At 37.5% G+C, this 27,303-nt stretch overlaps 1 protein-coding gene across 1 annotated transcript; it reads left to right on the top strand.

The window, feature by feature from the left end:
* Window positions 1-26,778, top strand: LOC528748 (arylacetamide deacetylase-like 2). The gene is given in 6 exon segments (XM_002685010.7): window positions 1-289; window positions 15,874-15,915; window positions 15,917-16,097; window positions 19,429-19,498; window positions 21,991-22,162; window positions 25,406-26,778. Coding segments are annotated over 6 exon segments (1,206 nt in total). The 5' UTR covers window positions 1-151; the 3' UTR covers window positions 26,009-26,778.
* Window positions 26,779-27,303: the final 525 nt, after the last annotated feature.

Below are 27,303 nucleotides of genomic sequence, written 5' to 3'. Positions count from 1 at the left end.
TAATCTTGGAACTGAATTTTAGGTCAGCATGGTTAACGCAGTCAGATTACTTGAGAGACTCTGTCATGTACCTTTGTCCTACTACTTAGCATTTTAGTATATATACGGGGACATTGTATCATCACTATCCAGAGGTTGTGAAAAGAATATCATGGGGTACAAAGCTCTGTGCTTAGGACTGACTTGTATTCTTTGTGCTTTTTATATTTTTACACCAATCCCAGAAAACATTGAAGAACCATGGAAAGTAAGGATCATGGATGCTGCTATAAAAACTACTTCACTTGTGGTAATTTTTTTTTTTTTCCAGGGAATTGGGATTCCTTGTTACAAGCACATGTAAAGTTTCTTGTAATTAGTATTTTGAAAATGACTTTTTTAAGATAGATCATTCAAGTATTATTAATCTGTTTAATTTGATAAATCATTATAAACTCTATTGAATCTGTATAAAACATGGGAGATAAAATTTTGCTGGTAAAATAAATGCAAAATATACTGTGCCAAGAATAAAAGAAATAATATTATTTAAGTGGAAAATTGAAGGGATTTTAAAGCAATTTATATTTTATATTCCTGAGAAAAACTAACCATGTATTTTCTTAAACTTACTCATGTATACTGATTATGTTTTTATATTTTGATGTACATTTAGTACCTGTATTGGTTTAGTGTCTCTATCAGTCATTTTTAAAGTTTTTAGTTTCAGAACTCTATACCTTTTAAATATTGAGACTAAATGAACTTTTTTAATGTGGGTTATAGTTATTAGTATTTGCATTAGAAACTGACCTCATTAGATAACAATTCCCTGGTAGTCTAGTGGTTAAGGTTCCACACTTCTATTGCAGGGGGCCTATGTACAATTCCTGGTAGCAGAACTTAGGTCCTGCATGCCCCACAGTGTGGAAAAAAAAAGAGAGAGAGAAAGAAATCAATGAACTTAATAATGATAATGATGTTAATATAACAAGCCTATTAGAAGTTAAAATAAATAATAGTGATATTGTTTTCCATTTTTGTAAATCTCATTTATGTCTCACTTTATGGAATAGAGCTGGAGTCACCATCTACTTTTGCATTTAACCTGTTGCAATATTACATGTCATGTAGCTTCTAGAAAATTCCACTACATGCTCATGAGGAAATTGGACTTTTAAAAAAGGCAGGAAGTATCATTTCCTGAATATCTCTCAGAGACCCACAAGAATTCTAAGACCATACCTTGAAAACCACTGCTTTTGTCTATCTTCAATACTATATTGCTACATTTTAGATTTTTTTGTGACAATACTAGAATTTGAACTAAGATCTACCTCACTGAAAGTATCAGGCTCTCTATCAAAGCATGCTGCTAACTGGAGGCCTTATAAATATGTGAACAATAGGAAGTTTGAGGGACAATGCATCAACAGACAATAAATGATCAGAGAAGGGAGAGCGGTGCATGGTACCAGGGAAGTGCTTGTCTAGTGTGCTACCTAGAGGAGATGACAGATCTGTCAAACTAGATCCCAAGGTATCTCCTGTCTAAAGTTAAAAGTGTGCCGAATGATCTGTTGCCCTCAGTGTTCCCTTTTATTGTGAATGCTCCACCTTTTCATTCACTGAATTAGAGAGAAAAATGAGCAAGTGCCAGCCCTACAGAGAAACTGCCATGTTATTGTCTGAAGAGCTTCTATAGCTTTAAACTTCAGAGTAACGAATGCTAATTTACTGCTCTGCCTCATCAATGTTAGTACATTCTGAAACCATGCAACTGTAGAATTCAACTTCTAGTTTATCAAATGCAAAACAGAATTAAAATATTGCATATGTAAAATAGAAATGGCTTTTGTATTTGCTTATATATACATGCAATTATTTTAGCAATCAGCTTCTAATTGCTCAAGTGATAATCACTTTGTTATTGTCATAAGTAAATTTTATAATGTGCAACAATTCTTGATAAAATAATGTGGAAAAACAAGACTACAGAGTTAGACATTCATATTATTGGCTGCATATCATGAGAAACACTGGGCTGGAAGAAGCACAAGCTGGAATCAAGATTGCCGGAAGAAATATCAATAACCTCAGATACGCAGATGACACCACCCTTATGGCAGAAAGTGAAGAGGAACTAAAAAGCCTCTTGATGAAAGTGAAAGAGGAGAGTGAAAAAGTTGGCTTAAAGCTAAACATTCAGAAAACGAAGATCATGGCATCTGGTCCCATCACTTCATGGGAAATAGATGGGGAAACAGTGGAAACAGTGTCAGACTTTATTTTTGGGGGCTCCCAAATCACTGCAGATGGTGACTGCAGCCATGAAATTAAAAGACGCTTACTCCTTGGAAGGAAAGTTATGACCAACCTAGATAGCATTTCAAAAGCAGAGACATTACTTTGCCAACAAATGTCTGTCTAGTAAAGGCTATTGTTTTTCCAGTGGTCATGTATGGATGTGAGAGTTGGACTGTGAAGAAAGCTGAGCGCCTAAGAATTGATGCTTTTGAACTATGGTGTTGGAGAAGACTCTTGAGAGTCCCTTGGACTGCAAGGAGATCCAACCAGTCCATTCTAAAGGAGATCAGCCCTGGGTGTTCTTTGGAAGAAATGATGCTAAAGCTGAAACTCTTGTACTTTGGCCACCTCATGCGAAGAGTTGACTCATTGGAAAAGACTCTGATGCTGGGAGGGATTGGGGGCAGGAGGAGAAGGGGACGACAGGGGATCAGATGGCTGGATGGTATCACCGACTCAATGGACGTGAGTTTGAGTGAACTCCGGGAGTTGGTGATGGACAGGGAGGCCTGGCGTGCTGCAATTCATGGGGTCATGAAGAGTCGGACATGACTGAGTGATTCAACTGTACTGAACTGACTGAAAGTAGAAGACAGAGCATGAACTTGAAATCCAGATCTTAAAAGAGTCTACTTCATTTTTCTGTGGCTCAAGTTCTTCAACTGCAAAGTGAGAAATCTATAAACAAATTGCAGCATTACTATGAGAGTAAGAGGGCATGTTTTCCAAGACAGCATGTAGTGATGTCTAAAATGGTAGCTGGTGTTTGTTCAGTAGAAATCTAGTAAGCATCTACTCCCATCATCAGAACAATCAGAAATGAGGGGCCACACCCTAAAACAGTTAATTTTTTAAATTAATTTTTATTAGAGTATCATTGCTTTACAATATTGTGTTAGTTTCTACTGTACAGAAAAATTAATCCATTTACATATATATATATCCCCTCCTTTTTGGACTTCCTTCCCATTCAGGTCACCACAGTGCATTAAGTAGAGTTCATTTTAAAGTGATAATTATCTGCTAAATGGAAATTATCTTCACTATGATTATCTTCAACCAGCAATGAAAATATTTAAGAGTGTTTTTTCACATATATTGATAATGAAAAAAAAAACTAAAATTTATTGGGCACTTATGATGTATCCTTTCATGCTTTAATTTCCTTAAAACTGTTATTTAACACTTACAACTGCACTTTGAAGATGTCACTATAGTTATTCTTTTTATAAATGAGGAAAATGAGGCACAGGGAATAAGAAAACCAAAGACACATAGGTAATAATTTTTAGAATTGAGATTCAAACCAAACAGTCTGTATTCAGACTCTACTTTCCTTCAACATTATGCCAAATTAAAAGTCAGCCTATTGGTTATACAGTCCTATGTCATTTAATATAGGTAGAGATTCATGTAACCAGCACCAAAATCAAACATGAAAACATAACCCCCCAAATCACCTCATGCTTCCCTTTTTAGTAAACACTTCCACACCCTAAACATCTGGTAACTGCTGATCATTGTATGCCTGTACACTTTGTGTTTTTGAAATATCATAAATGGGTTCATGTTTGTGTATCTGTGTGTGTGTGTGTGTGTGTGTGTGTGTGTGTGTATTCAGTCACTTCAGCCGTTTCTGACTCTTTGAGACGCTATGGACTGTAGCCTGCTAGTCTCCTCTGTCCATGGGATTCTCCAGACAAGAACACTGGAGTGGGTTGCCATGCCCCCCTCCATGGGATTTTCTCCTCCCAGGGATCCTCTCTGTGTCTCCTGTGTCTCCTACATTGCAGGTGAGTTCTTTACCCATGAGCCACCTTGGAAGCCCAGATGGGTTCATACTGCATGGGAATTGTGAGTCCAGCTTAATGGATTTCACTAAACATAATACATTTGAGAGACTTCCATGTGGTTCAGTGGTTAAAAATTCACCTGCCAATGCAGGAGACACGGGTTTGATCCCTGGTCCGAGAAGATTCCACATGCACTTCATAGGCAATTCTCTTCAACAAGAGAAGCCACCACAAGCCCTTACACTGCAACTATAGTAGCCCATACTCACTGCAACTAAAGAAAGCCTACACAGCAACAGAAACCCAGCACAGCCAAAAATAAAATAAATAAAAAGAAAGATATATTCTAAAGTAATCTATGCATTGAGAGTATCACAAGTTCAATCCTTTCTAAAGCTGTGTAGTATTCCCTTATGTGGTTGTATCATGAAAGTGAAAGTGAAAGACAGTCATGTCCGACTCTTTGCCACCCCATGGACTATACAATCCATGGAATTCTCCAGGCCAGAATATTGGAGTGGGTAGCTTTTCCCTTCTCCAGGGTCTTCCCAACCCAGGGATTGAACCCAGGTCTCCTGCATTGCAGGCAGATTCTTTACCAGTTGAGCCACAAGGGAAGCTGGATGTATCATGGTTTATCCCAAATAAACAGTTGAAAGATATTTGGGTTGTTCCCACTGGAGTGGATATGAATAAAGCTGGTAAAGCACTCATATACAGGATTTTGAAAGAGCAAAAATTTTAATTTCTACCAGGTAAATACCTAGAATTAGATGTTTTGAGTAATATTATAAATGTGTATTTAACATATAGCAAATTGCCTATTTGTTTGTTTGTTTGTTTTGGGTCTGTCTCTTTTTTTTCACATTTTATTTTATTTTTTAACTTTACAATATTGCATTGGTTTTGCCATATATCAACATGAATCTGCCACAGGTATACACGCGCTCCCCATCCCGAACCCTCCTCCCTCCTCCCTCCCCGTACCATCCCTCTGGGTCTTAAAGAGCCAGTACAATTTGGCATTCAGACCAGCAAAACGTGAAAGTTTTAGTTGTTCTGTGTCCTTTCTACACTTAATATTTTCAATTTTTTAAGAGCAATTTTATTATTGTTTCAAAATATTTGATTGTGGTACACATTTGCATTTCCTTTATGATTACAAGTATTGAGTATTGTTTCATATATTTATATCTTATTCCATGTTTTTGTGGTGACATGCATGTTTAATTTTTCCTCCATTTTGAAAGATTGGTTCTTTGTTTTGCTATTTTTAACTATACAGAGTTCTTCCTATTGGGGATACAAGTCATTTGTTGTTGTTGTTCAGTGCTAAGTTGTGTCAGACTTTTTGCAAACCCATCGACTACAGCACACCAGGCTTTCTTCACTCTCTTCCAGTTTGCTCAGATTCTCGTCCGTTGAGTTAGTGATGCTATCCCATGGGAGGACCCTGGTAGGCTACAGTCCATGGGGTTGCAAAGAGTCGGACATGACTGAGTTACTTCACTTCATTTCACTTCAACCATCTTATGCTCTGTGCCCCTCTTCTCCTTTTGCTTTCAGTCTTTCCCAGAGCCATGATCTTTTCCAATGAGTCGGTCCTTTGCATCAGGTGGCCAATGTATTAGAGCTTCAGCTTCAGCATCAGTCCTTCCAATGATTTTGATTTCCTTTAGGATTGACTGGTTTGATCTCCTTGCAGTCCATGGAACTCTAAAGAGTCTTCTCCAGCACCACAGTTTGAAGACATCACTTCTTTGGTGCTCAGCCTTCTCTATGGTCCAACTCTCACATCTATACATTACAAATGGAGGAACCATAACTTTGACTATAGCTATGTCACTTTGTTTGCAAAGTGATATCTTTGTTTTTTAATATGCTGTCTAGGTTTGTCATAGCTTTCCTTCCAAGGAGCAAGCAATTTTTATGGCTGCAGTCACCTGTGCAATGATTTTGGAGGCCAAAAATATAAACTCTGTCACTGCTTCTACTTTTCCCCCATCCATTTGCCATGAAGAATGGGACATGATGACATGATCTTAGTTTTTGAATGCTGAACTTTAAGTCAATTTTTCACTCTTCTTTTTCACCCTTATCAAGAGGCTCTTTACTTCCTCTTTACTTTCTTCCATTAGAGTGATATCATCTGCATATCTGAGGTTGCTGACATTTCTTGGCAATCTTGATACCAGATTGTAATTCATTCAGCCCAGCATTTCACATGATGTACTCTGCATATAAGTTAAATAAACAGGGTGACAACATACAGCCTTATCATACACTTTTCTCAGTTTTGAACCTGTCACTTGTTCAGTGTAAGGTTCTAACTGTTGTTTCTTGATTCAAATACCTATTTCTCAGGAGACAGGTAAGGTGGTCTGGGATTCCCATCTCTTTAAGAATTTTTGTTTGTTGTGATCTACACAGTCAAAGGCTTTTGAGTAATCAATGAAGTAGAAGCAGATATTTTTATGGAATTCTCTTGCTTTCTCTGTGGTCCAGTGAATGTTGGCAGTTTGACCTCTGGTTCCTCTGCTTATCTGTATCCAACTTGTTCATCTAGAAGTTCTAGATTCACATACTGGTGAAGCCTAGCTTGAAGGATTTTGAGCATTACTTTGCTAGCATGTGAAATGAGAGCAATTGTATGGTAATTTGTACATTCTTTGGCACTGCCCTTCTTTGGGATTGGAATTAAAACTGATATTTTCGAGTCCAGTGGCCACTGCTGAGTTTTCCAAATTTGCTGGCATATTGAGTTCAGCACTTTCACAGCATCATCTTCTAGGATTTTAAATAGCTCAGCTGGAATTCCATAACTCCACAAGCCTTGATTGTAGTAATGCTTCCTAAGGCCCACTTGACTTCAGACTCCAGGATGTCAGGGTCTAGGTGAGTGACCATACTATCATGGTGATCTGGGTCATTAAGACCTTTTTTGTATAGTTTTCCTGTGTATTCTTTTAGCAGATACTTAGTTTGTAAATATTTTCTCCCAGTCTGGGACTTTTCTTCTTGTTGTCTTAAGTTACACAGCAAAAACTTTTACATGTCATTGAAGTCCAATTTAGCTTTCCAAAAAGTAAAGCTTTCCTTCTTTAACATTGTATCTAAGAACTTTTTACCTAATCTAAGATCACTGATTTTCTCCTATCATGTCTTCTGAGAGGTTTGCAGTTTTTCATTTTACATTTAGGTACTGGATTCATTGGGCTTTCCATGTGGCTCAGTGGTAAAGAATCTGTCTGCCAATGCAGGAGACGCCAGAGACACAGATTCAGTCCCTGGGTCAGGAAGATCCCCTGAAGTAGGAAATGGCAACCCATTCTTGTCTGGAAAATTTCATGGATAACAGTGCCTGGCAGGCTACAGTCCATGGGGTTGTAAAGAGTTGGACACTGAGCACACACTGCTTAGTGGATCCATTATGAGTTAATCTCTATATAATGTGTCAGGAATTGGTCAAAGTACATTCTTTTTGCATATGGATGTCCAGTTGTTCCATAATCATTTGTTGAAACACTTACTACCTTTCTTCATCGAATTGCCTTGTATCTGTGTCAAAAATAAATTGGACATAGTTGTATTATTTTTTTCCTTTTTATTAAAAATATTTACTTATTTTACCCTGTCAGTCTTAGTTGTGGCATGCAGAATTTTCGTCATGTCATGTACGATCTTTTCTTGTGGTGCACAGACTCTACTTGTGGCACACAGGGTTAGTTGCTCCGAGGCATGTGGGATCTTAGTTCCCAGACCAGGGATAGAACCTGTGTCCCCTGCACTGGAAGGCAGATTCCAGTGGACCACCAGGGACGTCCCTGTGTTGGTTTATTTTTGAACCGACTCCTTTTTCTTCCCTTGATCTGTGAGTCCAGCTTTTCAGCAATGCTACACGGTTTTGATTACTTTAGCTTCTCAGTAGTCTTGGAACCAGGTTGTAGGAGTCCACCAACCTTTCTTAATTACCAAAATTGCTTTGATCATTATAATTAATCACCATTAATCATAATTTTTAGTAGTGACTAAAAATTCTGATGAGCTTTTTGTCTGAAATTTGTTGACTCTGTAAACCAATTCAGAAAGAGCTGTCAGTTCAACAATATTGTCTCTGATCAGTTTATGAATATTTCTCAATTTAATTAGGTCTTTAATTTCTTCCATCAGTGTTTTCCCATCAGTATTCAGCAGATAAAGACTCTATATGTATATTGTTATATAACTAAAAATTTAATTTTGGTGCTGTTAAAATTGATACTTTTTTAAATTTTGATTTCCTTTTGTTTATTGCTACATTTGAAATGATGTTTCTTATGTATATTCACTTGTATATTTTGTTCAGACTGAACATGCTTATTTGTTTTTTAAGGTTTTTGGTAAATCCCATAATATTTGCTTAGATAATTGTGTTGACTGGAAATAGAGACAGAGAAACTGTTATCCTTTTCTTTCCAGCCTGTGTGACATTTTCTTTCTCTGCCTTAGTGCCCTGACTGGGACTTCCCAGAATTCTGTTGAGTAGAGAGCAGACATCCTTGCCTTAGGACGAAGCATTCAGTCTTTCACTATTAAATATGATTTTTTTTGTAGATATCCTTTATCAGATTAAAGAAGTTTCTTTTTATTATAAGTTTGCAGAGATTTTTTTTTTATCAAGAATAGGTGATGAGTTAAGCCAAATTGTTTTTCTGCATCTGTTATTATAATTGTATATTAGGATGAGCATATATAATTTTTCTTTCTGTATTAGTATCATGAATTACATTGATTTACAAATAGTGTACTAATCTTGCATTTCTGGGGCAGAACTCAATTGATAATAATGGATTGTCATTTTTCAATATCAGGGAGTGTTATTTAATATTTTGTTAAGGATTTTTGCTTCTATGTGTGTACAGGCTCAACTCCTCAGTCTGAGTCTTTGCAACCACAAGGACTGCAGCCTGCCAGGCTCTTCTGTTCATGGAATTTTCCAGACAAGATACTGGAGTGGGTTGACAGTTCCTTCTCCAGGAAATCTTCTGACCCAGGAATCAAATCAGCCTCTTCTGCTTGTCAGGCGGATTCTAAACTGAGCCATCTGGGAAGTGTGCATGTGCGTTTTTATTTGAAATCAGTAGTATTTTAGAGCTATTTAGAAATGTTAATATGCTGAAATTTCTACTTCAAGCCTGTACTATGCGGACAAGCAGAGTATTTATGATTCATTATTCCTTAAGTAAATATTATTTTTTAAGTTTGGTCAAGTTATTTCTATCAGAGAACCTTTCCTTTCTTTTTTTCAATTTAATTTTGTTTTTTAAATTAATTTTAATTAGAGGCTGATAATTTTAAAATATTGTGGTGGTTTTTGACATATATCAACATGAATCAGCCACAGGTGTGCAAGTGTCCCCCCATCCTGAAACCCCTTCTCACCTCCCTCCCCACCACAACCCTCTGGGTTGTCCCAGGGCACCAGCTTGGAGTGCCCTGCTTCATGCATTGAACTTGCATTGGTCATCTGTTTTACATATGGTAATGTACATGTTTCAGTGCTATTCTTTCAAATCATCTCACCATCTCCTTCTTCCACATAGTCCAAAAGTCTGTTCTTTACATCTGTGTCTCTTTTGCTGTCTTGCATATAGGGTTGTCATTACCATCTTTCTAAATTCTATATATACTGCATGGTGTTTTTCTTTCTGACTTACTTCACTCTATAATAGGCTCCAGTTTCATCCACCTCATTAGAACTGACTCAAATGTGTGTGTGTGTGTTTAATAGATGAATAATATTTGATTGTGTATATGTACCACAACTTCCTTATCCATTAGTTAATGGACAACTAGGTTGCTTCCATGTCCTAGCTATTGTGAACAGTGTTGCAATGAACATTGGGATACAGATGTCTCTTTCAATTCTGGTTTCCTTGGTGTGTATGCCCAGCAGTGGGATTGCTGGATCATGTGGCAGTTCTATATCCAGTTTTTTAAGGAATTTCCATTCTTCTCCATAGTGGCTATACTAGTTTGCATTCCCACCAACAGTGTAAGAGGGTTCCCTTTTCTCCACACCCTCTACAGCATTTGTTATTTGGAGACTTTTCGATGGCAGTCTTTCTGACTGGCATGAGACAGTACCTCATTTTGGTTTTGATTTGCGTTTATCTGATAATGAGTGATGTTGAGCATCTTTTCATATGTTTGTTAGCCATCTCTATATCTTCTTTGGAGACATGTCTGTTTAGTTCTTTGGCCCACTTTTTGATTGGGTTGTTTATTTTCCTGGTATTGAGCTGCATAAGCTGCTTGTATATTTTTGAAATTAATTCTTTGTCAATTGTTTCATTTGCTATTATTTTCTCCCACTCTGAAGGCTGCATTTTCACCCTGTTTTCTTCAATGTGCAAAAGCTTTTAAGTTTAATTAGGTCACATTTGTTTATTTTTGCTTTTATTTCCATTATTGTGGGAGGTGGATCATAGAGGATCATGCTGTGATTTATGTCAGAGTGTTCTACCTATGTTTTCCTCTAGGAGTTTTATAGAGTCTGGTCTTACATTTAGATCTTTAATCCGTTTTGAGTTTATTTTTGTGTATAGTGTTAGCAAGTGTTCTAGTTTCATTTTTTACAGGTGGTTGACCAGTTTTCCCAGCACCACTTGTTAAAGAGATTGTCTTTTCTCCATTGTATATTTTTGCCTCCTTTGTCAAAGATTAGGTGTCCACAGGTGCATGGATTTATCTCTGGGCTTTTTGTTTTGTTCCATTTATCTATATTTCTGTCTTTGTGACAGTACCGTACTGTCTTGATGATTGTAGCTTTGCAGAATAGTCTGAAGTCAGGCAGATTGATTCCTCCAGTCCATTCTTCTTTTTTAGGATTGCTTTGGCTATTCCAGGTTTTTGTTTCCATACAAATTGTGAAATTATTTTTTCTAGTTCTGTGAAAAATACCACTGGTAGCTTGTTAGGGATTGCACTGAATCTTTAGATAGCTTTGGGTAGTATACTCATTTTCATGATACTGATTCTTACAATCCACAAACATGGTATATTTATCCATCTGTATATATCATCTTTGATTTCTTTCATCAGTGTTTTATAGTTTTCTATATATAGGTCTTTTGTTTCTTAGGTAAATTTATTCCTAAGTATTTTATTCTTCTCATTGAAATGGTGAATGGGATTGTTCTCTTAATTTCTCTGTTTTCTCATTGTTAGTTTATAGTAATGCAAAGGATTTCTGTGTTTTAATTTTATATCCTGTAACTTTACTATACTCATTGATTAGCTCTAATAATTTTCTGGTGGTATCTTCAGGGTTTTCTATGTAGAGGATCATGTCATCTGCAAACAGAGTTTTACTTCTTCTTTTCCAATCTGGATTCCTTTTCTTTCTTTTTCTTGTCTGATTGTTCAATCTCTTTGTTTTTCTCCCATCCATTTCTTATAGGCTCTTTTGTAAAACATAATTTAGCAATTAATTATATGTAAAGGAGTACAGTGGAAGTGAGAAATAGATTTAAGGGACTAGATCTGATAGACAGAGTACCTGATGAACTATGGATGGACGTTCATGACATTGTACAGGAGACAGGGATCAAGACCATCCCCATGGAAAAGACATGCAAAAAAGCAAAATGGGTGCCTGGGGAGGCCTTACAAATAGCTTTGAAAAGAAGAGAAGCAAAAAGCAGAGAGAAAAGGAAAAATATAAGCATCTGAATGCAGAATTCCAAAGAATAGCAAGGAGAGAGAAAGCCTTCTTCAGCTATCAATGCAAAGAAATAGAGGAAAACAACAGATTGAGAAAGACTAGAGATCTCTTCAAGAAAATTAGAGATACCAAGGGAACATTTCATGCAAAGATGGGCACAATGAAGGAAAGAAGTGGTATGGACCTTACAGAAGCAGAAGATATTAAGAAGAGGTGGCAAGAATACACAGAAGAACTGTACAAAAAAGAACTTCAAGACCAAGATAATCACAATGGTGTGATCACTCACCTAGAGCCAGACATCCTGGAATGGGAAGTCAAGTGGGCCTTAGGAAACATCATTATGAACAAAGCTAGTGGAAGTGATGGAATTCCAGTGCAGCTATTTCAAATCCTGAAAGATGATGCTGTGAAGGTGCTGCACTAAATATACCAGAAATTTGGAAAACTCAGCAGTGGCCACAGGACTGGAAAAGTTCAGTTTTCATTCCAATCCCAAAGAAAGGCAATGCAAAAGAATGCTCAAACTACTGCACAATTGCACTCATCTCACATGCTAGTAAAGTAATGCTCAACAATCTCCAAGCCAGGCTTCAGCAATACGGGAACTGTGTATTTCCAGATGTTCAAGCTGGTTTTAGAAAAGGCAGAGGAACCAGAGATCAAATTGCCCACATCCGCTGGATCATGGAAAAAGCAAGAGAGTTCCAGAAAAACATCTATTTCTGCTTTATTGACTATGCCAAAGCCTTTGACTGTGTGGATCACAATAAACTGTGGAAAATTCTGAAAGACATGGGAACACCAGACCACCTGACCTGCCTCTTGAGAAACCTATATGGAGGTCATGAAGCAACAGTTAGAACTGGACATGGAACAACAGACTAGTTCCAAATAGGAAAGATGAGTACGTCAAGGCTGTATATTTTCACCCTGCTTATTTAACTTCTATGCAGAGAACATCATGAGAAACGCTGGGCTGGAAGAAGCACAAGCTGGAATCAAGATTGCTGGTAGAAACATCAATAACCTCAGATATGCAGATGACACCACCCTTATGGCAAAGTGAAGAGGAACTAAAAAGCCTCTTGATGAAGGTGAAAGAGGAGAGTGAAAACGTTGGCTTAATACTCAACATTCAGAAAATGAAGATCATGGCATCTGGTCCCATCACTTCATGGGAAATAGATGGGGAAACAGTGGAAACAGTGTCGGACTTTATTTTTTGGGGCTCCAAAATCACTGCAGATGGTGACTGAAGCCATGAAATTAAAATATGCTTAATCCTTGGAAGAAATGTTATGACCAACCTAGGTAGCATATTCAAAAGCAGAGACATTACTTTGCCAACAAAGGTCCGTCTAGTCAAGGCTATGGTCTTTCCAGTGGTCATGTATGGATGTGAGAGGTGGACTGTGAAGAAAGCTGAGCGCCAAAGAATTGATGCTTTTGAAGTGTGGTGTTGGAGAAGACTCTTGAGAGTCCCTTGGACTGCAAGGAGATCCAACCAGTCCATTCTGAAGGAGATCAGCCCTGGGATTTCTTTGGAAGGAATGATGCTAAAGCTGAAACTCCAGTACTTTGGCCACCTCATGCGAAGAGTTGACTCATTGGAAAAGACTCTGATGCTGGGAGGGATTGGGGGCAGGAGGAGAAGGGGACGACAGAGGATGAGATGGCTGGATGGCATCACTGACTCGATGGACGTGAGTCTGAGTGAACTCCAGGGGTTGGTGATGGACAGGGAGGCCTGGTGTGCTGCAATTCATGGGGTCATAAAGAGTTGGACACAACTGAGTAACTGAGCTGACTGATAGCATATGTGTTAGGATGTACATTGAGACCTCTACAGTATTATTATATTTATTCAATTTTTTAATATTAAAAACATTTTGTTTGGGGTATAGCCAATTAACAATCCTGTGATAGTTCCAGGTGAACAATGAAGGGACTCAGTCATACATATACATGTATCCATTCTCCCCCAAACACCCCTCCCATCCAGCCTGGCACATAATATTGAGCAGAGTTTCATGCGATATAAAATAGGTTTTTGTTGCTTATCCATTTTAAATATAGCAGTTTGGCATGATCTTCCCCAAATCCTTGACTATCCCTTCCCTTGGGCAGATGTGAGTTAGTTTTTTGTCTGTGAATCTCTTTCTACTTTGTAAGTAAGTTCATGTGTATCGTTTGTTTTTAGATTCCACATATAAGGGGTGTCATGTAATATTTCTCTTTTTCTCTCTGACTTACTTCACTCAGTATGACACTCTCTAGGTCCATTCATGTTGCTTCAAATAGCCTTATTTCATTCTTTTTAATGACTGAGTTATATTCTATAGTATATATGTACCACATCTTCTTTATCCATTCCCCTGTCAATGGACATTTAGGTCGTTTTCATGTCTTGGCTATTGTAAACAGTGCTGCAATTAACATTGAGGTGCATGTATCTTTTCAGGCCATATTCTTTCCTGGATATATGCCCAGGAGTGGGATTGCAGGGTCATATGGTAGCTCTACTTTTAGTTTTTTAAGGAACTTCCATATTGTTCCAATAGTGGCTGTACCTATTTACATTCCCACCAACAGTGCAGGAGGGTACCCTTCTCTTCACATCCTCTCCAGCATTTGTTGTTTGTGGATTTTTTGATGAGAGTCATTTTGACTGATGTGAGGTGATATCTCATTGTAGTTTTGATTTGCATTTCTCTAATAGCTAGTGGTGTTGAATATCTTTTCATGTGCCTGATGGCTATCTGTGTGTCCTCTTTAGAGAAATGTCTATTCAAGTCTTATGTCCATTTTTTGAATGGGTTGTTTTGATGCTATTAAGTGTCATAAGCTGTTTTTAAATTCTGGAGACTAACCCCTTATCAGTCACATCATTTGCAAATATTTTCTCCCAGTCTGTGGGTTGTCTTTTTGTTTATTGTTTCCTTTGCTGTGCAAAAGCCTTTGAGTAGGTACCATTTGTTTATTTTTGGTTTCATTTTTATTATTCTGGGAGATGGAGTGAAAAGATATTGCTGTGATTTATGTCAGAGAGTGTTCTGCCTATGTTTTCCTCTAAGAGTTTTATAGTGTCTGGTCTAATATTTAGGTCTTTAATCCATTTTGAGCTTATTTTTTGTGTATGGAGTTAGTGTGTTAGTCACTCAATCATGTCCGACTCTTTGCGACCCCATGGACTGTGGCCCGCCAGGCTCCTCCTCTGTCCATGGGATTCTCCAGGCAAGAATACTGGAGTAGATTGCCATTCCCTTCTCCAGTCTGAAGTTAAAGAATGATCTAATTTCATTTCTTTACATGTGGCTGTCCAGTTTTCCCAGCACCATTTGTTGAGAGACTGTCTTTCCTACATTGTGTAGTCTTGCCTCCTTTGTCATAGATTAATTGACTATAGGTTCATGAGTTTATTTCTGGGTTTTCTATCCTGTTCCATTGATCTATGTTTCTATTTTTGTGCCAATACCATACTCTTTGGTGACTGTTGCTCTGTAGTATTAGTTAGGGAGCCTGATTCCTCCAGCTCTGTTTTTCTTTTTCATGATTGCTTTGGCTATTCAGGGTCTTTTGTGTCTCCTTACAAATTCTGAGATTTTTTTTGTTTGTTTTGTTCTAGTTCTCTGAAAAATGCCAATGTTAATTTGATAGGGATTGCATTGAATCTGTAGTTTGTCTTTAGTAGTATAGTCATTTTGACAATATTGATTTTTTTTCAATCCATAAACATGGCATATCTTTCTATCTGTTTGTTTCTTCTTTGATTTCTTTCATCAGCATCTTATACCTTTCAGAGTACACGTCTTTTGTCTCTTAGGTAGGCTTATACTTAGGTATTTTATTCTTTTTGATGCAACAGTAAATGGAATTGCTTCTTAAATTTCTCTTTCTGATCTTTTGTTGTTAGTGTATAGAAATGAAAGAGATTTCTGTGTATTAATTTTGCAACCTGAAACTTTACCAAATTCATTGATGAATTCTAGTAGTTTTACGGTATTCATTTTTTATTTTTCCTCTTTGATTACATATTACTAAAAACTGAAATATTTAAAGTTCTAAATTTTTTGTTTGTTTTGACAGGCTACGATATTGGAAAAAATAGGCCTTAAAAGACTTGAAGATTTTTTTGGCCATACTAGTAAAACTGGACTATACACAACCAATTTCAGACGAAAATGTTACAGTGATGGATACAACATTTAGTGATATTCCAGTACGTTTGTACTTGCCAAAGAGGAAGAGAGAAAGCCAGAGACCAGCTGTAATTTTTATTCATGGTGGTGGCTTTGTCTTAGGAAGTTATAGTAAGTACTTTTTATATAAGCAAATGTGTGTGAGTATATGTGTTTGTATGTGTTGCACATTATAAGTATTTATATTAAAATAATTTTTGTATATTATATTTGGCAGAACTTTTGCTGATATAATTTATGTTTGTAAGTAAGTGTACTTAGCAGAGAGATAAACTGTGTCAGTCAAGGTTCATATATATATCTTCATATACTTTTTTGTAAATAAATCATAAAAATATCAGGTGAGATTTTTGCTTTAAAAAAGTTATTATCAAATAAAGTTACACTGACAATGTATAATGGGAGATTCAAGTGGTAAACTTAAAGCTTGGGTTTGAAATTACCTAATGGCCTGATTTTAGGTTCAGAAAAACAGAAGTGAATAAGATGATTTAAATGTTTGTTCAGAAGTGATAATATCTGCAACTTCCAAGTAGCAAACACATATTCATATTGTAGACAGTGATGCATCAATACTTATCACTTTGAGGCTTAGACTCCAATGCATATTTTTGAACTTGAAAAATAAAATACACCTGAGTAATCAAGTTCCTCTCCTCAAGTATATTCCTGTCTAATATTTGGAGATGATTCCAAGAGGTATGATGGAATAGCTAAGACAGTTACACACTCATACACATTCCCAAACAGATACAAACTCAAACATGCTCAAACATATACACACACACTCACAAACACACATATGTACACAGTTGCTTTTAGACTATTGATATTATTGATTCACCATACAGCACAGAATATAATTGATATTGTATTGAAGGAATTTCAAAATGTAAGAAACAAATGAAAAGACTCCTTTCACCAAAGAGACACAGCCTGAGTGATTATACCCAGAATTTTGACTTTGTGATCTGTTAACATTTCAAAATAATCACAAATGCTATGGTAGTTTGGTGAGTGGTCCACTCTTATTTGATAGATACTCACAATATTAAGATCAGAGAAGGCGATGGCACCCCACTCCAGTACTCTTGCCTGGAAATTCCCATGGATGGAGGAGCCTGGTAGGCTGCAGTTCATGGGGTCATGAAGAGTCGGACATGACTGAACAACTTCAATTTCACTTTTCACTTTCATGCTTTGGAGAAGGAAATGGCAACCCACTCCAGTGTTCTTGCCTGGAGAATCCCAGGGACAGGGGAGCTGCCGTCTATGGGGTCGCACAGAGTCGGACACGACTGAAGTGACAGCAGCAGCAGCACAATATTAAGATAGGTATTATTATCATGCTTTTAGAGGTAAGGTAGCTACAGAATGGTTCAGTAATTTGTTCCAAGTCCTATTAGCAAGTGGAGGAACCAAAACCCAAAACAAGGCCTGTCAGCAGGATCAACAGGTTTAACCCTCATACCACTGGTGAGCAGTTTCATCCTACAAACCCTCAAGGTGGTTTCAAGATGTTGTCTCTTGTGTGTATTTAGTTACTGTCCTTCATATCAATGCCACTTTCAAAACCTCATGCTCTTTCAAGTCTCTCAGCTTATCCTCCCTCATCTATCAAGGATGTCTGTGCAAATTCAGCACCCATCTATTCTTTACTCCTTGCCAACCATATGTGTCCTCAAAAATTATGGACTGTATTAATTCTTAACTTTACTTCTTTCTACTTATACTGTAGAAAAATGCATTTTTATCTTTGCTAAGATTTAATCTCTTTTTTGTCTGTGGTCATATTTCCTACTATTGTTAAAATTTTAATCAGTATTTTTCTTCTATCTATAAATGTGTCCTCTCTATTGGCACTTAAACATGTTACAACATCTTCTACCTTGATCTTCTTTGTTTCCAAATATCTCTCTCTAGGTAGTCACTTATCACTCTTATCTTTCTCAGGCTCATTTTTATACACTGTGGAATCCAATTTCTCCTTTAAGACTTCTTAAATTGTGTAATTTGACAATGATCCCTCATCTTTGCTTCACTGAAATTCTTTGCTCCCTTGGTTTCTATGAAACCAATTTCTTTTGACTTTTGCCTCTCCCCCTTAACTTCACATGCTTCTCCTTCTTTAAAATAAAGCAAACATAAACAAATGCACAAAATGGGCCTGTTTTTACATTTTATAAGTATTTGTGTTCTCCAGTAGTCCTTTCATTAGTTTTTGACTCCTCATGCTCTTTTATTTAGACCTTTCCACTTTTCAGCACTACCCCTCACACCTATGCTGTTGATTTCCAAAGCTGTACCTCCAGCTGTAACCATGGTCTTAAGTTTAAGATCAATATATATAGAATTTCAGAGCTTGCCAGTATATTTGGAGGAACCACAGGCGATGGCACCCCACTCCAGTCCTCTTGCCTGGAAAATCCCATGGATGGAGGAGCCTGATAGGCTGCAGTCCATGGGGTCGCGAAGAGTCAGACACGACTGAGCGATTTCCCTTTCACTTTTCACTTTCCTGCATTGGAGAAGGAAATGGCAACCCACTCCAGTGTTCTTGCCTGGAGAATCCCAGGGATGGGGGAGCCTGGTGGGCTGCCATCTATGGGGTCACACAGAGTCGGACACGACTGAAGTGACTTAGCAGCAGCAGCAGATAATATAAGGTTAGCATGATTAAACAACCTGAATCATATCTAGTCCCCACCCCCATAGTCTAGGAAAAAAATAAACCCAAATAAACAACAAAAGTAAAAACAACTTCAAGAAAACAAACAGAGGAACTCCTCCTCAGCTGTCGTTTTATCAATGTGAGAATTACAATCAATTATTTATTGTTCCTTAGCATCTACATTTAATAACCAATTCTGTCCACCTATCTTCCTAAATAGCTTTTTCTCTCTCCATGCTTAAAAAAATTATCATTTTTATTTCCTTCTGTTGCTTCTCCTTTTTTTTTTTTTTTTGCTCACCACCATTTCCTTGTTTATGTCACCCTTTTTCTAATTTGCTTCTGTTATATGCAAATCTGGTCATAAATTTTATAACTAAATTCTTTGGTAATATCTATCACCTTGTTGACAAAGAAATCTTTAGTGTAGCATCCAAGTACTGGTACAGGTATTCTTATTTTCCAATGTGGTTTCACTTTATAGCCTACTTCTCTCTCAATACTTGTTTCAATTGTACTTAACAGTTAATTCCCTGAGCTTTAAATGTATTCTCATGATTCTTTGAATGTATTTTCTTCTGCAATGACCTTCCCCATTTGATGGCAGCCATCAAATCTTTCATCTCTGGATCCTAACATGTGGTAGCAGGAAAAGTGAAAATGTGAGGATTCCACCAATTAATCATATTTCTGTCATGTTTCACAGTGTTGTTGGTTTTCCATTGCCATTTATTTACAGGGTAGACTTTCATATTAATTTCTTCATTTCAGAGCATACACCTTTGGACCTCCTGAATAGATGGACGGCAAACAAAGTTGATGCTGTTGTTGTTGGAGTGGAGTAAGACAGTGATTTTTTTTTAGTATTATAATTCTTGCCCTTGTGACATAGTTTTGATTTCCAAAGAAGGCACCCAAGCCTCCCAAAGGACTTGGAACCTAGGGATCTTATATTTATGTTAGTAACTTTTACTAATGTTACCTTATCTTATCTTCCTGAAAGGTACCTAGTTTCCCTTCAACCTCTGTCACTGGACAGACTTCTGAGAGGCACCACAGGCTGAACATCTTTGGCAACCCAACTGTGGTACTTCTAGAAATGTCTAAGTGGTTAGCTACCCGTTATACATTTGGGATGTTGAGTTTTGTGAAGTTTTTTTTTTTTTTGAGTTGGTGATAAAAGATTAATTTTATAGACATTCTTTTTTTCACTAAAGTGCCATTGATTTATCATATTGTGTTAGTTTCAAGTATACAGCAAAGTGATATAGCTACACTCATATATATTCTTTTTTAGATTCATTTTCATTATAATTTATTAGAAGATATTGGCAACATAGATACTCTTAATTGGAGAAACATCAGATGAAAATGTTGGGACCATCTGAAAATTTAAAATCATTCCAAAATGAGAGAACTTAAGTGCTAATGATTTTTGCCCAAATTTCCAACAATACACAAGAAAGACTAGCAAATGTCCAGTACTATATGATCTATTCAGGGGTTCTCTGTATTTCATCTTCATAATGAAGTTTTTTCCCCCCATTTTCCAATCAGTTAAGTAGTGCAGAAACATACTTAGAGACTCCTAGCCCAATGGCGAACAGAGAACATAGTAGTATTTTTGTTAATTGAAAACTTAAGGGTATTAAATAGAAAATACAAGTGGAACCACTGCTGTTCTACTCATTAATGCTGCCGTAGGGCAACCAGAAGAATTGGATGTTTTCAGAGATACGTCTAATTTATAATAATTAGGATGCTCTCCCTTTCTCTCTATAATTGAACCTAATATACCACTTTATTATTTTAAGATACTTTTAAAATTGTGATGTGTATTGTACTGAGTTTAAGAATTCAATCAGTTACTTCTGATATTTGTTCTTTTTTTTGTACCCTGAAGAACATTTAAAGTAACAATACATTTTTGATATGTTATTTTCCTTAATTTATACTACATTTCAGATATTTTAGATATAGTTACAATATGACAAGATTGCAGGGGTCATCCAGTCAGCATATGGCAACCTACTCCAGTGTTCTTGCCCGGAGAATCCCATGGACAGAGGAGCCTGGTGGGCTGCAGTCCATGGGGTCGCTAGGAGTAGGACATGACTGAGCGACTTCACTTTGATTTTTCACTTTCATGCATTGGAGGAGGAAATGGCAACCCACTCCAGTGTTCTTGCCTGGAGAATCCCATGAACAGAGGAACCTGGTGGGCTGCTGTCTATGGGGTCGCACAGAGTCGGACACGACTGAAGTGACTTAGCAGCAGCAGCAGCAAGGCAATGGCACCCCACTCTAGTACTCTTGCCTGGAAAATCCCATGGATGGAGGAGCCTGGTAGGCTGCAGTCCATGGGGTCACTAAGAGTTGGACACGACTGGGTGACTTCACTTTCACTTTTCACTTTCATGCATTGGAGAAGGAAATGGCAACCCACTCCAGTGTTCTTGCCTGGAGAATCCCAGGGACGGGGGAGCCTGGTGGGCTGCTGTCTCTGGGCTGTCACAGAGTCAGACATGACTGAAACAACTTAGCAGCAGCATTGACATTATTAATTCACCAATTCTTTTGCAAAGTAAGATTACTAGTGCAGAGTAAGATTACCCAATCTTACTAAGTAAGTAAGTAAGATTACCCAATAGAGTTTAATTCACTATTAGAAGAAAAAATTATATATATATATATACAGTGTACAGTTGGGTACATTAACAGATGCTCTAATAATTTGCCTTAGAATGACATTTACAGCTGTCACACAAGATCACTTACTATACTTAAATATTTATTTTGAATTGTGTTTTCAGGTCATATGTAAACTCATACTCATGTACTCAGCTTATGATACAAATTCTGATAACAGAATTCTATTCTGTAGAATTTTTACCTAGATAAATTTCTAATATGACACCTATAAATCATTTTCTCTCAGATTTGGTGCTTTTAAAATCTAGTGTGCACTCCCAAGAATGATTGTAAAAATGTTAGTCACCAACTCCATAGAGAATCTGATAAATCTTACAGAGCATGTCTCTTTGATCGCACTTTTGCTGAAAAATTTACATACAATTTTATGAGTATAAAGACTGAATCCTGATCTCTTTCATCTCCCATAGAACCCAATATTTTAAAAACGTTCTACAAGAATCTACATTTTATTTTAAAAACAGAAGTTAGTAGGAAGTCCAGGTATGACTGGTGAAACTAAAGATTCAAAGTAGGGCCAATTTTGTTCTCTGGACCTGATGATTAAATTGAGAGATACGTGGATATATGCAACTGAAGTTTAATCCTATATGCTTTGTTTCTTTTCTTTTTTTTCTGAAGCCCTAGACTAGCTCCTGAATATCCATTTCCAGTTCCCTATGAGGATGTTGTTTCTGTGGTCAAATACTTTCTACATGATAAAATCCTTGCAAAATATGGAGTGGACCCCAATCGAATTTGTATTTCAGGTGATAGTTCTGGGGGTGCACTTGCAGCAGGACTGGCTCAACTGGTAAGCTGTATGTGTTATATGTTATACATATTTATAACACATACACACATGCTATAACTCTAACACAAAATCACTTTCTTTGGTAGGATATTTTTAATGGTTTAATATTTCAAGCTGTTAAGTGGAATAAACAGAAAAAACCCTCCTGTCCTTTTACATAGTTTTACCATTAGACAATGTGGCTTTAGCAGCATTGAGGAAAAGTGACATATAATACTAAATAAGGCTTTTAATTTTGAAGGAAATTTTGAAGGAAACAGAACAATGTCTAGGAACTACTGTTTAATATGACAAGGGATTTTTTGTTCTCCTTAGGTATTGTAGTTCATGTATTTCAGTGGAATGCTAGCAGACAACATTTGGGCCACAAGACATGCTTGCTTGGAAGAATCACTACTGTAATAAAGAAAATGGTCTATGTTAAAACCATTGCTGTGTGCAGTTAAATAATAGTTGTCCCCAATAACTATTACAGTTGAAAAATGAATTCAGTACAATAGATAATTTTTAACCCCAAAAGTAAATTTTATGGAGCAAAACTAACATAAGAAGAAGGATACCTACCAGTAAAACCAGCAGGCTCTTCTAACTCCTCTTGTATGACTTTGCTACTAGCCTGAGAAAGTATTGGTTGAGCTTCTGTCATTTTTGTTTTTGGGTTGCTGTTGTTTCTTCCACTCTGCTTATGACATAAGCCGGTTGATTTAGAAAATAATCTGTATGGAGGACACTGGGAAGGGATCAAGGGCATAAGAGAGATTGTTAGACAAATTTGTTTTTCTTCATTGTCTTTTTGAAACCATGCCCCCATTATACCTTGAGTGTATAGTTTGCAGTTGGTTGGATATCACGTTCCCTTCTGAGGTTCTACTGGGGTTAATTTCAATTAATTCTTATTTTGTATGTCAGTTACTTCTGGGAGGGTTTAAGATTAAGAAACACCCTCCAGAAACTGAGCCTTTCATGTGGAGTGGCAACTGGTATATTCATTTCTACAGATGTCACTATTGAGGCTGTTGGTCTGGGGTTAGGCACCTCACATTACTTGTAAGTTTTCTTCTTTAGAGTGTAGGAGTAAAATCAAAAGAAAGGAAAATATACAGTGGCTCATCTCACCCCATGATTGAGATATTAGGATGCTTCTTATTTCTGTAAGAAAGAAAAACTTCAAATACAATGCTCTATGTCTTTTTTTGCCCTTCAAATTTTCATTAATTACTATGCTTATTGGAGAAAGCAAAGGCACCCCACTCCAGTACTCTTGCCTGGAAAACCCCATGGACAGAGGAGCCTGGTGGGCTGCAGTCCATGGGGTCGCGACTTCACTTTCACTTTTCACTTTCATGCATTGGAGAAGGAAATGGCAACCCCCTCCAGTGTTCTTGCCTGGAGAATCCCAGGGACGGGGGAGCCTGGTGGGCTGCCATCTCTGGGGTTGCAAAGAGTCGGACACAACTGAAGCAACTTAGCACACATAGCACTATGCTTATTTCCTACCACACTACACTGTTTTCTCCAAAAGATAAGCTGTTTATTGTGCATGTGTGTGCTCAGTCACTTCAGTCATATATGATTCTTTGTGGCCCCATGGGCTCTAACACACTAGGTTCCACTGTCCATGGAAGTTTCCTGCAAGAATACTGAGGTGGGTTGCCATTTCCTACTCCAGGGGATCCTCCTGACCCAGAGATCAAACCCATGTCTCTTGTGTCTCCTGCAATGAAGGCAAATTCTTTATCACTAGTGCCACTATACTGTTTTTTCCAAAAGACAAGTTGTATGTTAGGAATATTTTTTTTAACTTGATCGAACTCCATTTGAATTTAGTTAATATGTGAGTTTGGGCAATGATATTCTATTATTACATTCATTATTTCTTCTCAGGTTACTGAGGGTCAGATTTTTCAGTATAGACTACTTGTCCATAGGAATTACATAATTATTTTTTTATTTGGTTGTCATATGTGAATAAACTTGTGTGTGAATCATTATTGATGAAAGTGGCATGACACTTTTTAAAGCACTCAAAGTATAACTTACTTCAGTTCAGTTGCTCAGTCATGTCCGACTCTTTGCAACCCTATGAATCGCAGCACGCCAGGCCTCCCTGTCCATCACCAACTCCTGGAGTTCACTCAGACTCACGTCCATCGAGTCAGTGATGCCATCCAGCCATCTCATCCTCTGTCGTCCCCTTCTCGTCTTGCCCCCAATCCCTCCCAGCATCAGAGTCTTTTCCAATGAGTCAACTCTTTGCATGAGGTGGCCGAAGTACTGGAGTTTCAGCTTTAGCATCATTCCTTCCAAAGAAATCCCAGGGCTGATCTCCTTCAGAATGGACTGGTTGGATCTCCTTGCAGTCCAAGGGACTCTCAAGAGTCTTCTCCAACACCACAGTTCAAAAGCATCAATTCTTTGGTGCTCAGCTTTCTTCACAGTCAAACTCTCACATCCGTACATGACCACTGGAAAAACCATAGCCTTGACTAGACGAACCTTTGTTGGAAAAGTAATGTCTGTGCTCTTCAATATGCTATCTAGGTTGGTCATAACTTTTCTTTCAAGGAGTAAGCGTCTTTTAATTTCACGGCTGCAGTCACCATCTGCAGTGACTTTGGAGCCCAAAAATATAAAGTCTGACACTGTTTCCACTGTTTCCCCATCTATTTCCCATGAAGTGATGGGACCAGATGCCATGATCTTCATTTTCTGAAAGTTGAGCTTTAAGCCAACATTTTCACTCTCCTCTTTCACTTTCATCAAGAGGCTCTTCAGTTCCTCTTCACTTTCTGCCATAAGGGTGGTGTCATCTGCATATCTGAGGTTATTGATATTTCTAACTGCTGCGAAGTCGCTTCAGTCATGTCTGACTCTGTGTGAACCCAGAGACAGCAGACCACCAGGCTCTGCCGTCCCTGGGATTCTCCAGGCAAGAACACTGGAGTGGGTTGCCATTTCCTTCTTCAATGCATGAAAGTGAAAAGTGAAAGGGAAGTCGCTTAGTCATGTCCGACTCTTAGCAACCCCATGGACTGCAGCCCTCCAGACTTCTCCATCCATGGGATTTTCCATGCAAAAGTACTGGAGTGGGGTGCCATTGCCTTCTCCGATATTTCTAACTATGAGGTACTATATTATTCTTATAATTATTTACATAAGAGCTGATATGATGGGAGGAAAGCTTCCTACTCCTATAGCTTGGAAGGCTTGGACTCATTCACATTTTATTGTGTCTTTTTTCAGATACAGAATGATCCAGAATTCAAAAATAAACTGAAAGCACAAGCTTTAATTTACCCTGGCTTACAGCTAGTTGATGTCTCTATGCCATCTCACCGAGAAAATGAGCATGGTCCACTTCTGTCACGGAAACTGGCAATCAAACTTGCATGCCTATATTTTACCCGGGATAAAGCACTCCCCCAGGCAATGATGAAAAATCAACACATGCCTTATGGATCAATGCATCTGTTCAAGTTGGTAAACTGGAGCACCTTTCTTCCTGAGAAGTACAAGAAAAACCATGTATATACTGAACCAATTATTGGAAAACTTAACCCTTCATATTCAATACTTTTGGATAGTAGGTTATCACCCTTGGCAGCCAATGATTCCCAGTTGCGAAATCTGCCCTTAACTTACATCCTCACCTGTAAACATGATATTCTAAGAGATGATGGACTTATGTATGTCTTACGACTTCAAAATGTTGGAGTTAAAGTTTCTCATGACCATATGGAGGATGGAATCCATGGAGCTTTATCATTCATGGCTGCACCAGTTTACTTAAAATTAGGCATTAGAATAAAAGATAAGTATATTAATTGGCTAGAAGAAAATCTGTAAGTAGTACATATAACTAACTAGCTAATCAGTGTTATAGTGCAAGGGCTATGTTTTGAGATTTGTGAATTTAAGTGACAATATGATGTTAGTTTTGATCAATCAAGGTTTAAATCAAAGCATAATTATTGTGTATCTTTGAAAAAAATTAATTTCCCTAATCATAGATCTTGCTAAAAGGAAGACATATTTATCCTAATAAATGTCATTTATTCAGTGTGATACATGTTAAATATTCACCGATTTCATAATAAAGTATAAAAATAAGTATGATTATAAGCAACATACACATCATAGTTTCCGACAGGAATGGTAATGGTGAGTGAGAAGTAATTTAAAGAAAGAAAAATTGCAATGGCTTTTAGATGGGGTTGGGAAGTAATACCTTTCAAGCTTTTTAATTTTTATTATTTAGTGGTCTGTACATTAATTTTATCCTCTCTGTGTAAATCATTAGTTTTCTTTTACTCACACAAAATCTGCTTTCAGACATATTGCTAGCCTTCTTTGCTGATAGAGGGAAAAGGCCAACATCTAAACTGTAAATCCTTTAAAAGCCTAAATTTTTAGCCCTTACTCAAATGTTTAGAAACATCAACCCAGAAGATAGATGAGTTACTACACTGATTTCTATGTACTGATTATCCAAGATGTTCCCTCACCAATTGTACATTGCTGTAAGTATTGGGTATTCTATTATTTTGAACTTCTGGGGTCATACATTTATCTTCACAGAAAGCTATATAACTACAAAAATATTTAACTGATGATATCTGGACCTATGGACTCTCCAGTGATAATGGGGTCCACACTCATGTTAATCTAGATGAACCTCACGACTAAAATTCATTCCCATTGCTGCTGCTGCTAAGTCGCTTCAGTCGTGTCTGACTCTGTGCGACCCCATAGACGGAAGCCCACCAGCCTCCCCCATCCCTGGGATTCTCCAGGCAAGAACACTGGAGTGGGTTGCCATTTCCTTCTCCAATGCATGAAAGTCAAAAGAGAAAGTGAAGTCGCTCAGTCATGTCTGACTCTTAGCGACCCCATGGACTGCAGCCTACCAGGCTCCATTGTCCATGGATTTTCCAGGCAAGAGTACTGGAGTGGGATGCCATTGCCTTCTCCATAATTCCCATTAGGACACTTCATAAACAGTGTCTCCTTTTCTGAAGTCCCTGTGATGCTACTTTTTGCATGCTATTGTTAGTTCTGTGTCTTTTTATTAAACTGAGTAAATTTGGTGCTGTATAAGTGTAATTGTGTTTGTTCATTTGTTTGAGAATCTAATCCCCAAA

The sequence above is a fragment of the Bos taurus genome, chromosome 1, assembly GCF_002263795.3.
Source record: "Bos taurus isolate L1 Dominette 01449 registration number 42190680 breed Hereford chromosome 1, ARS-UCD2.0, whole genome shotgun sequence".
NCBI lineage: Eukaryota > Metazoa > Chordata > Mammalia > Artiodactyla > Bovidae > Bos > Bos taurus.
The sequence above is the reverse complement of the archived record's forward strand: the minus strand, read 5'-3'. Positions and strand labels throughout refer to the sequence as shown.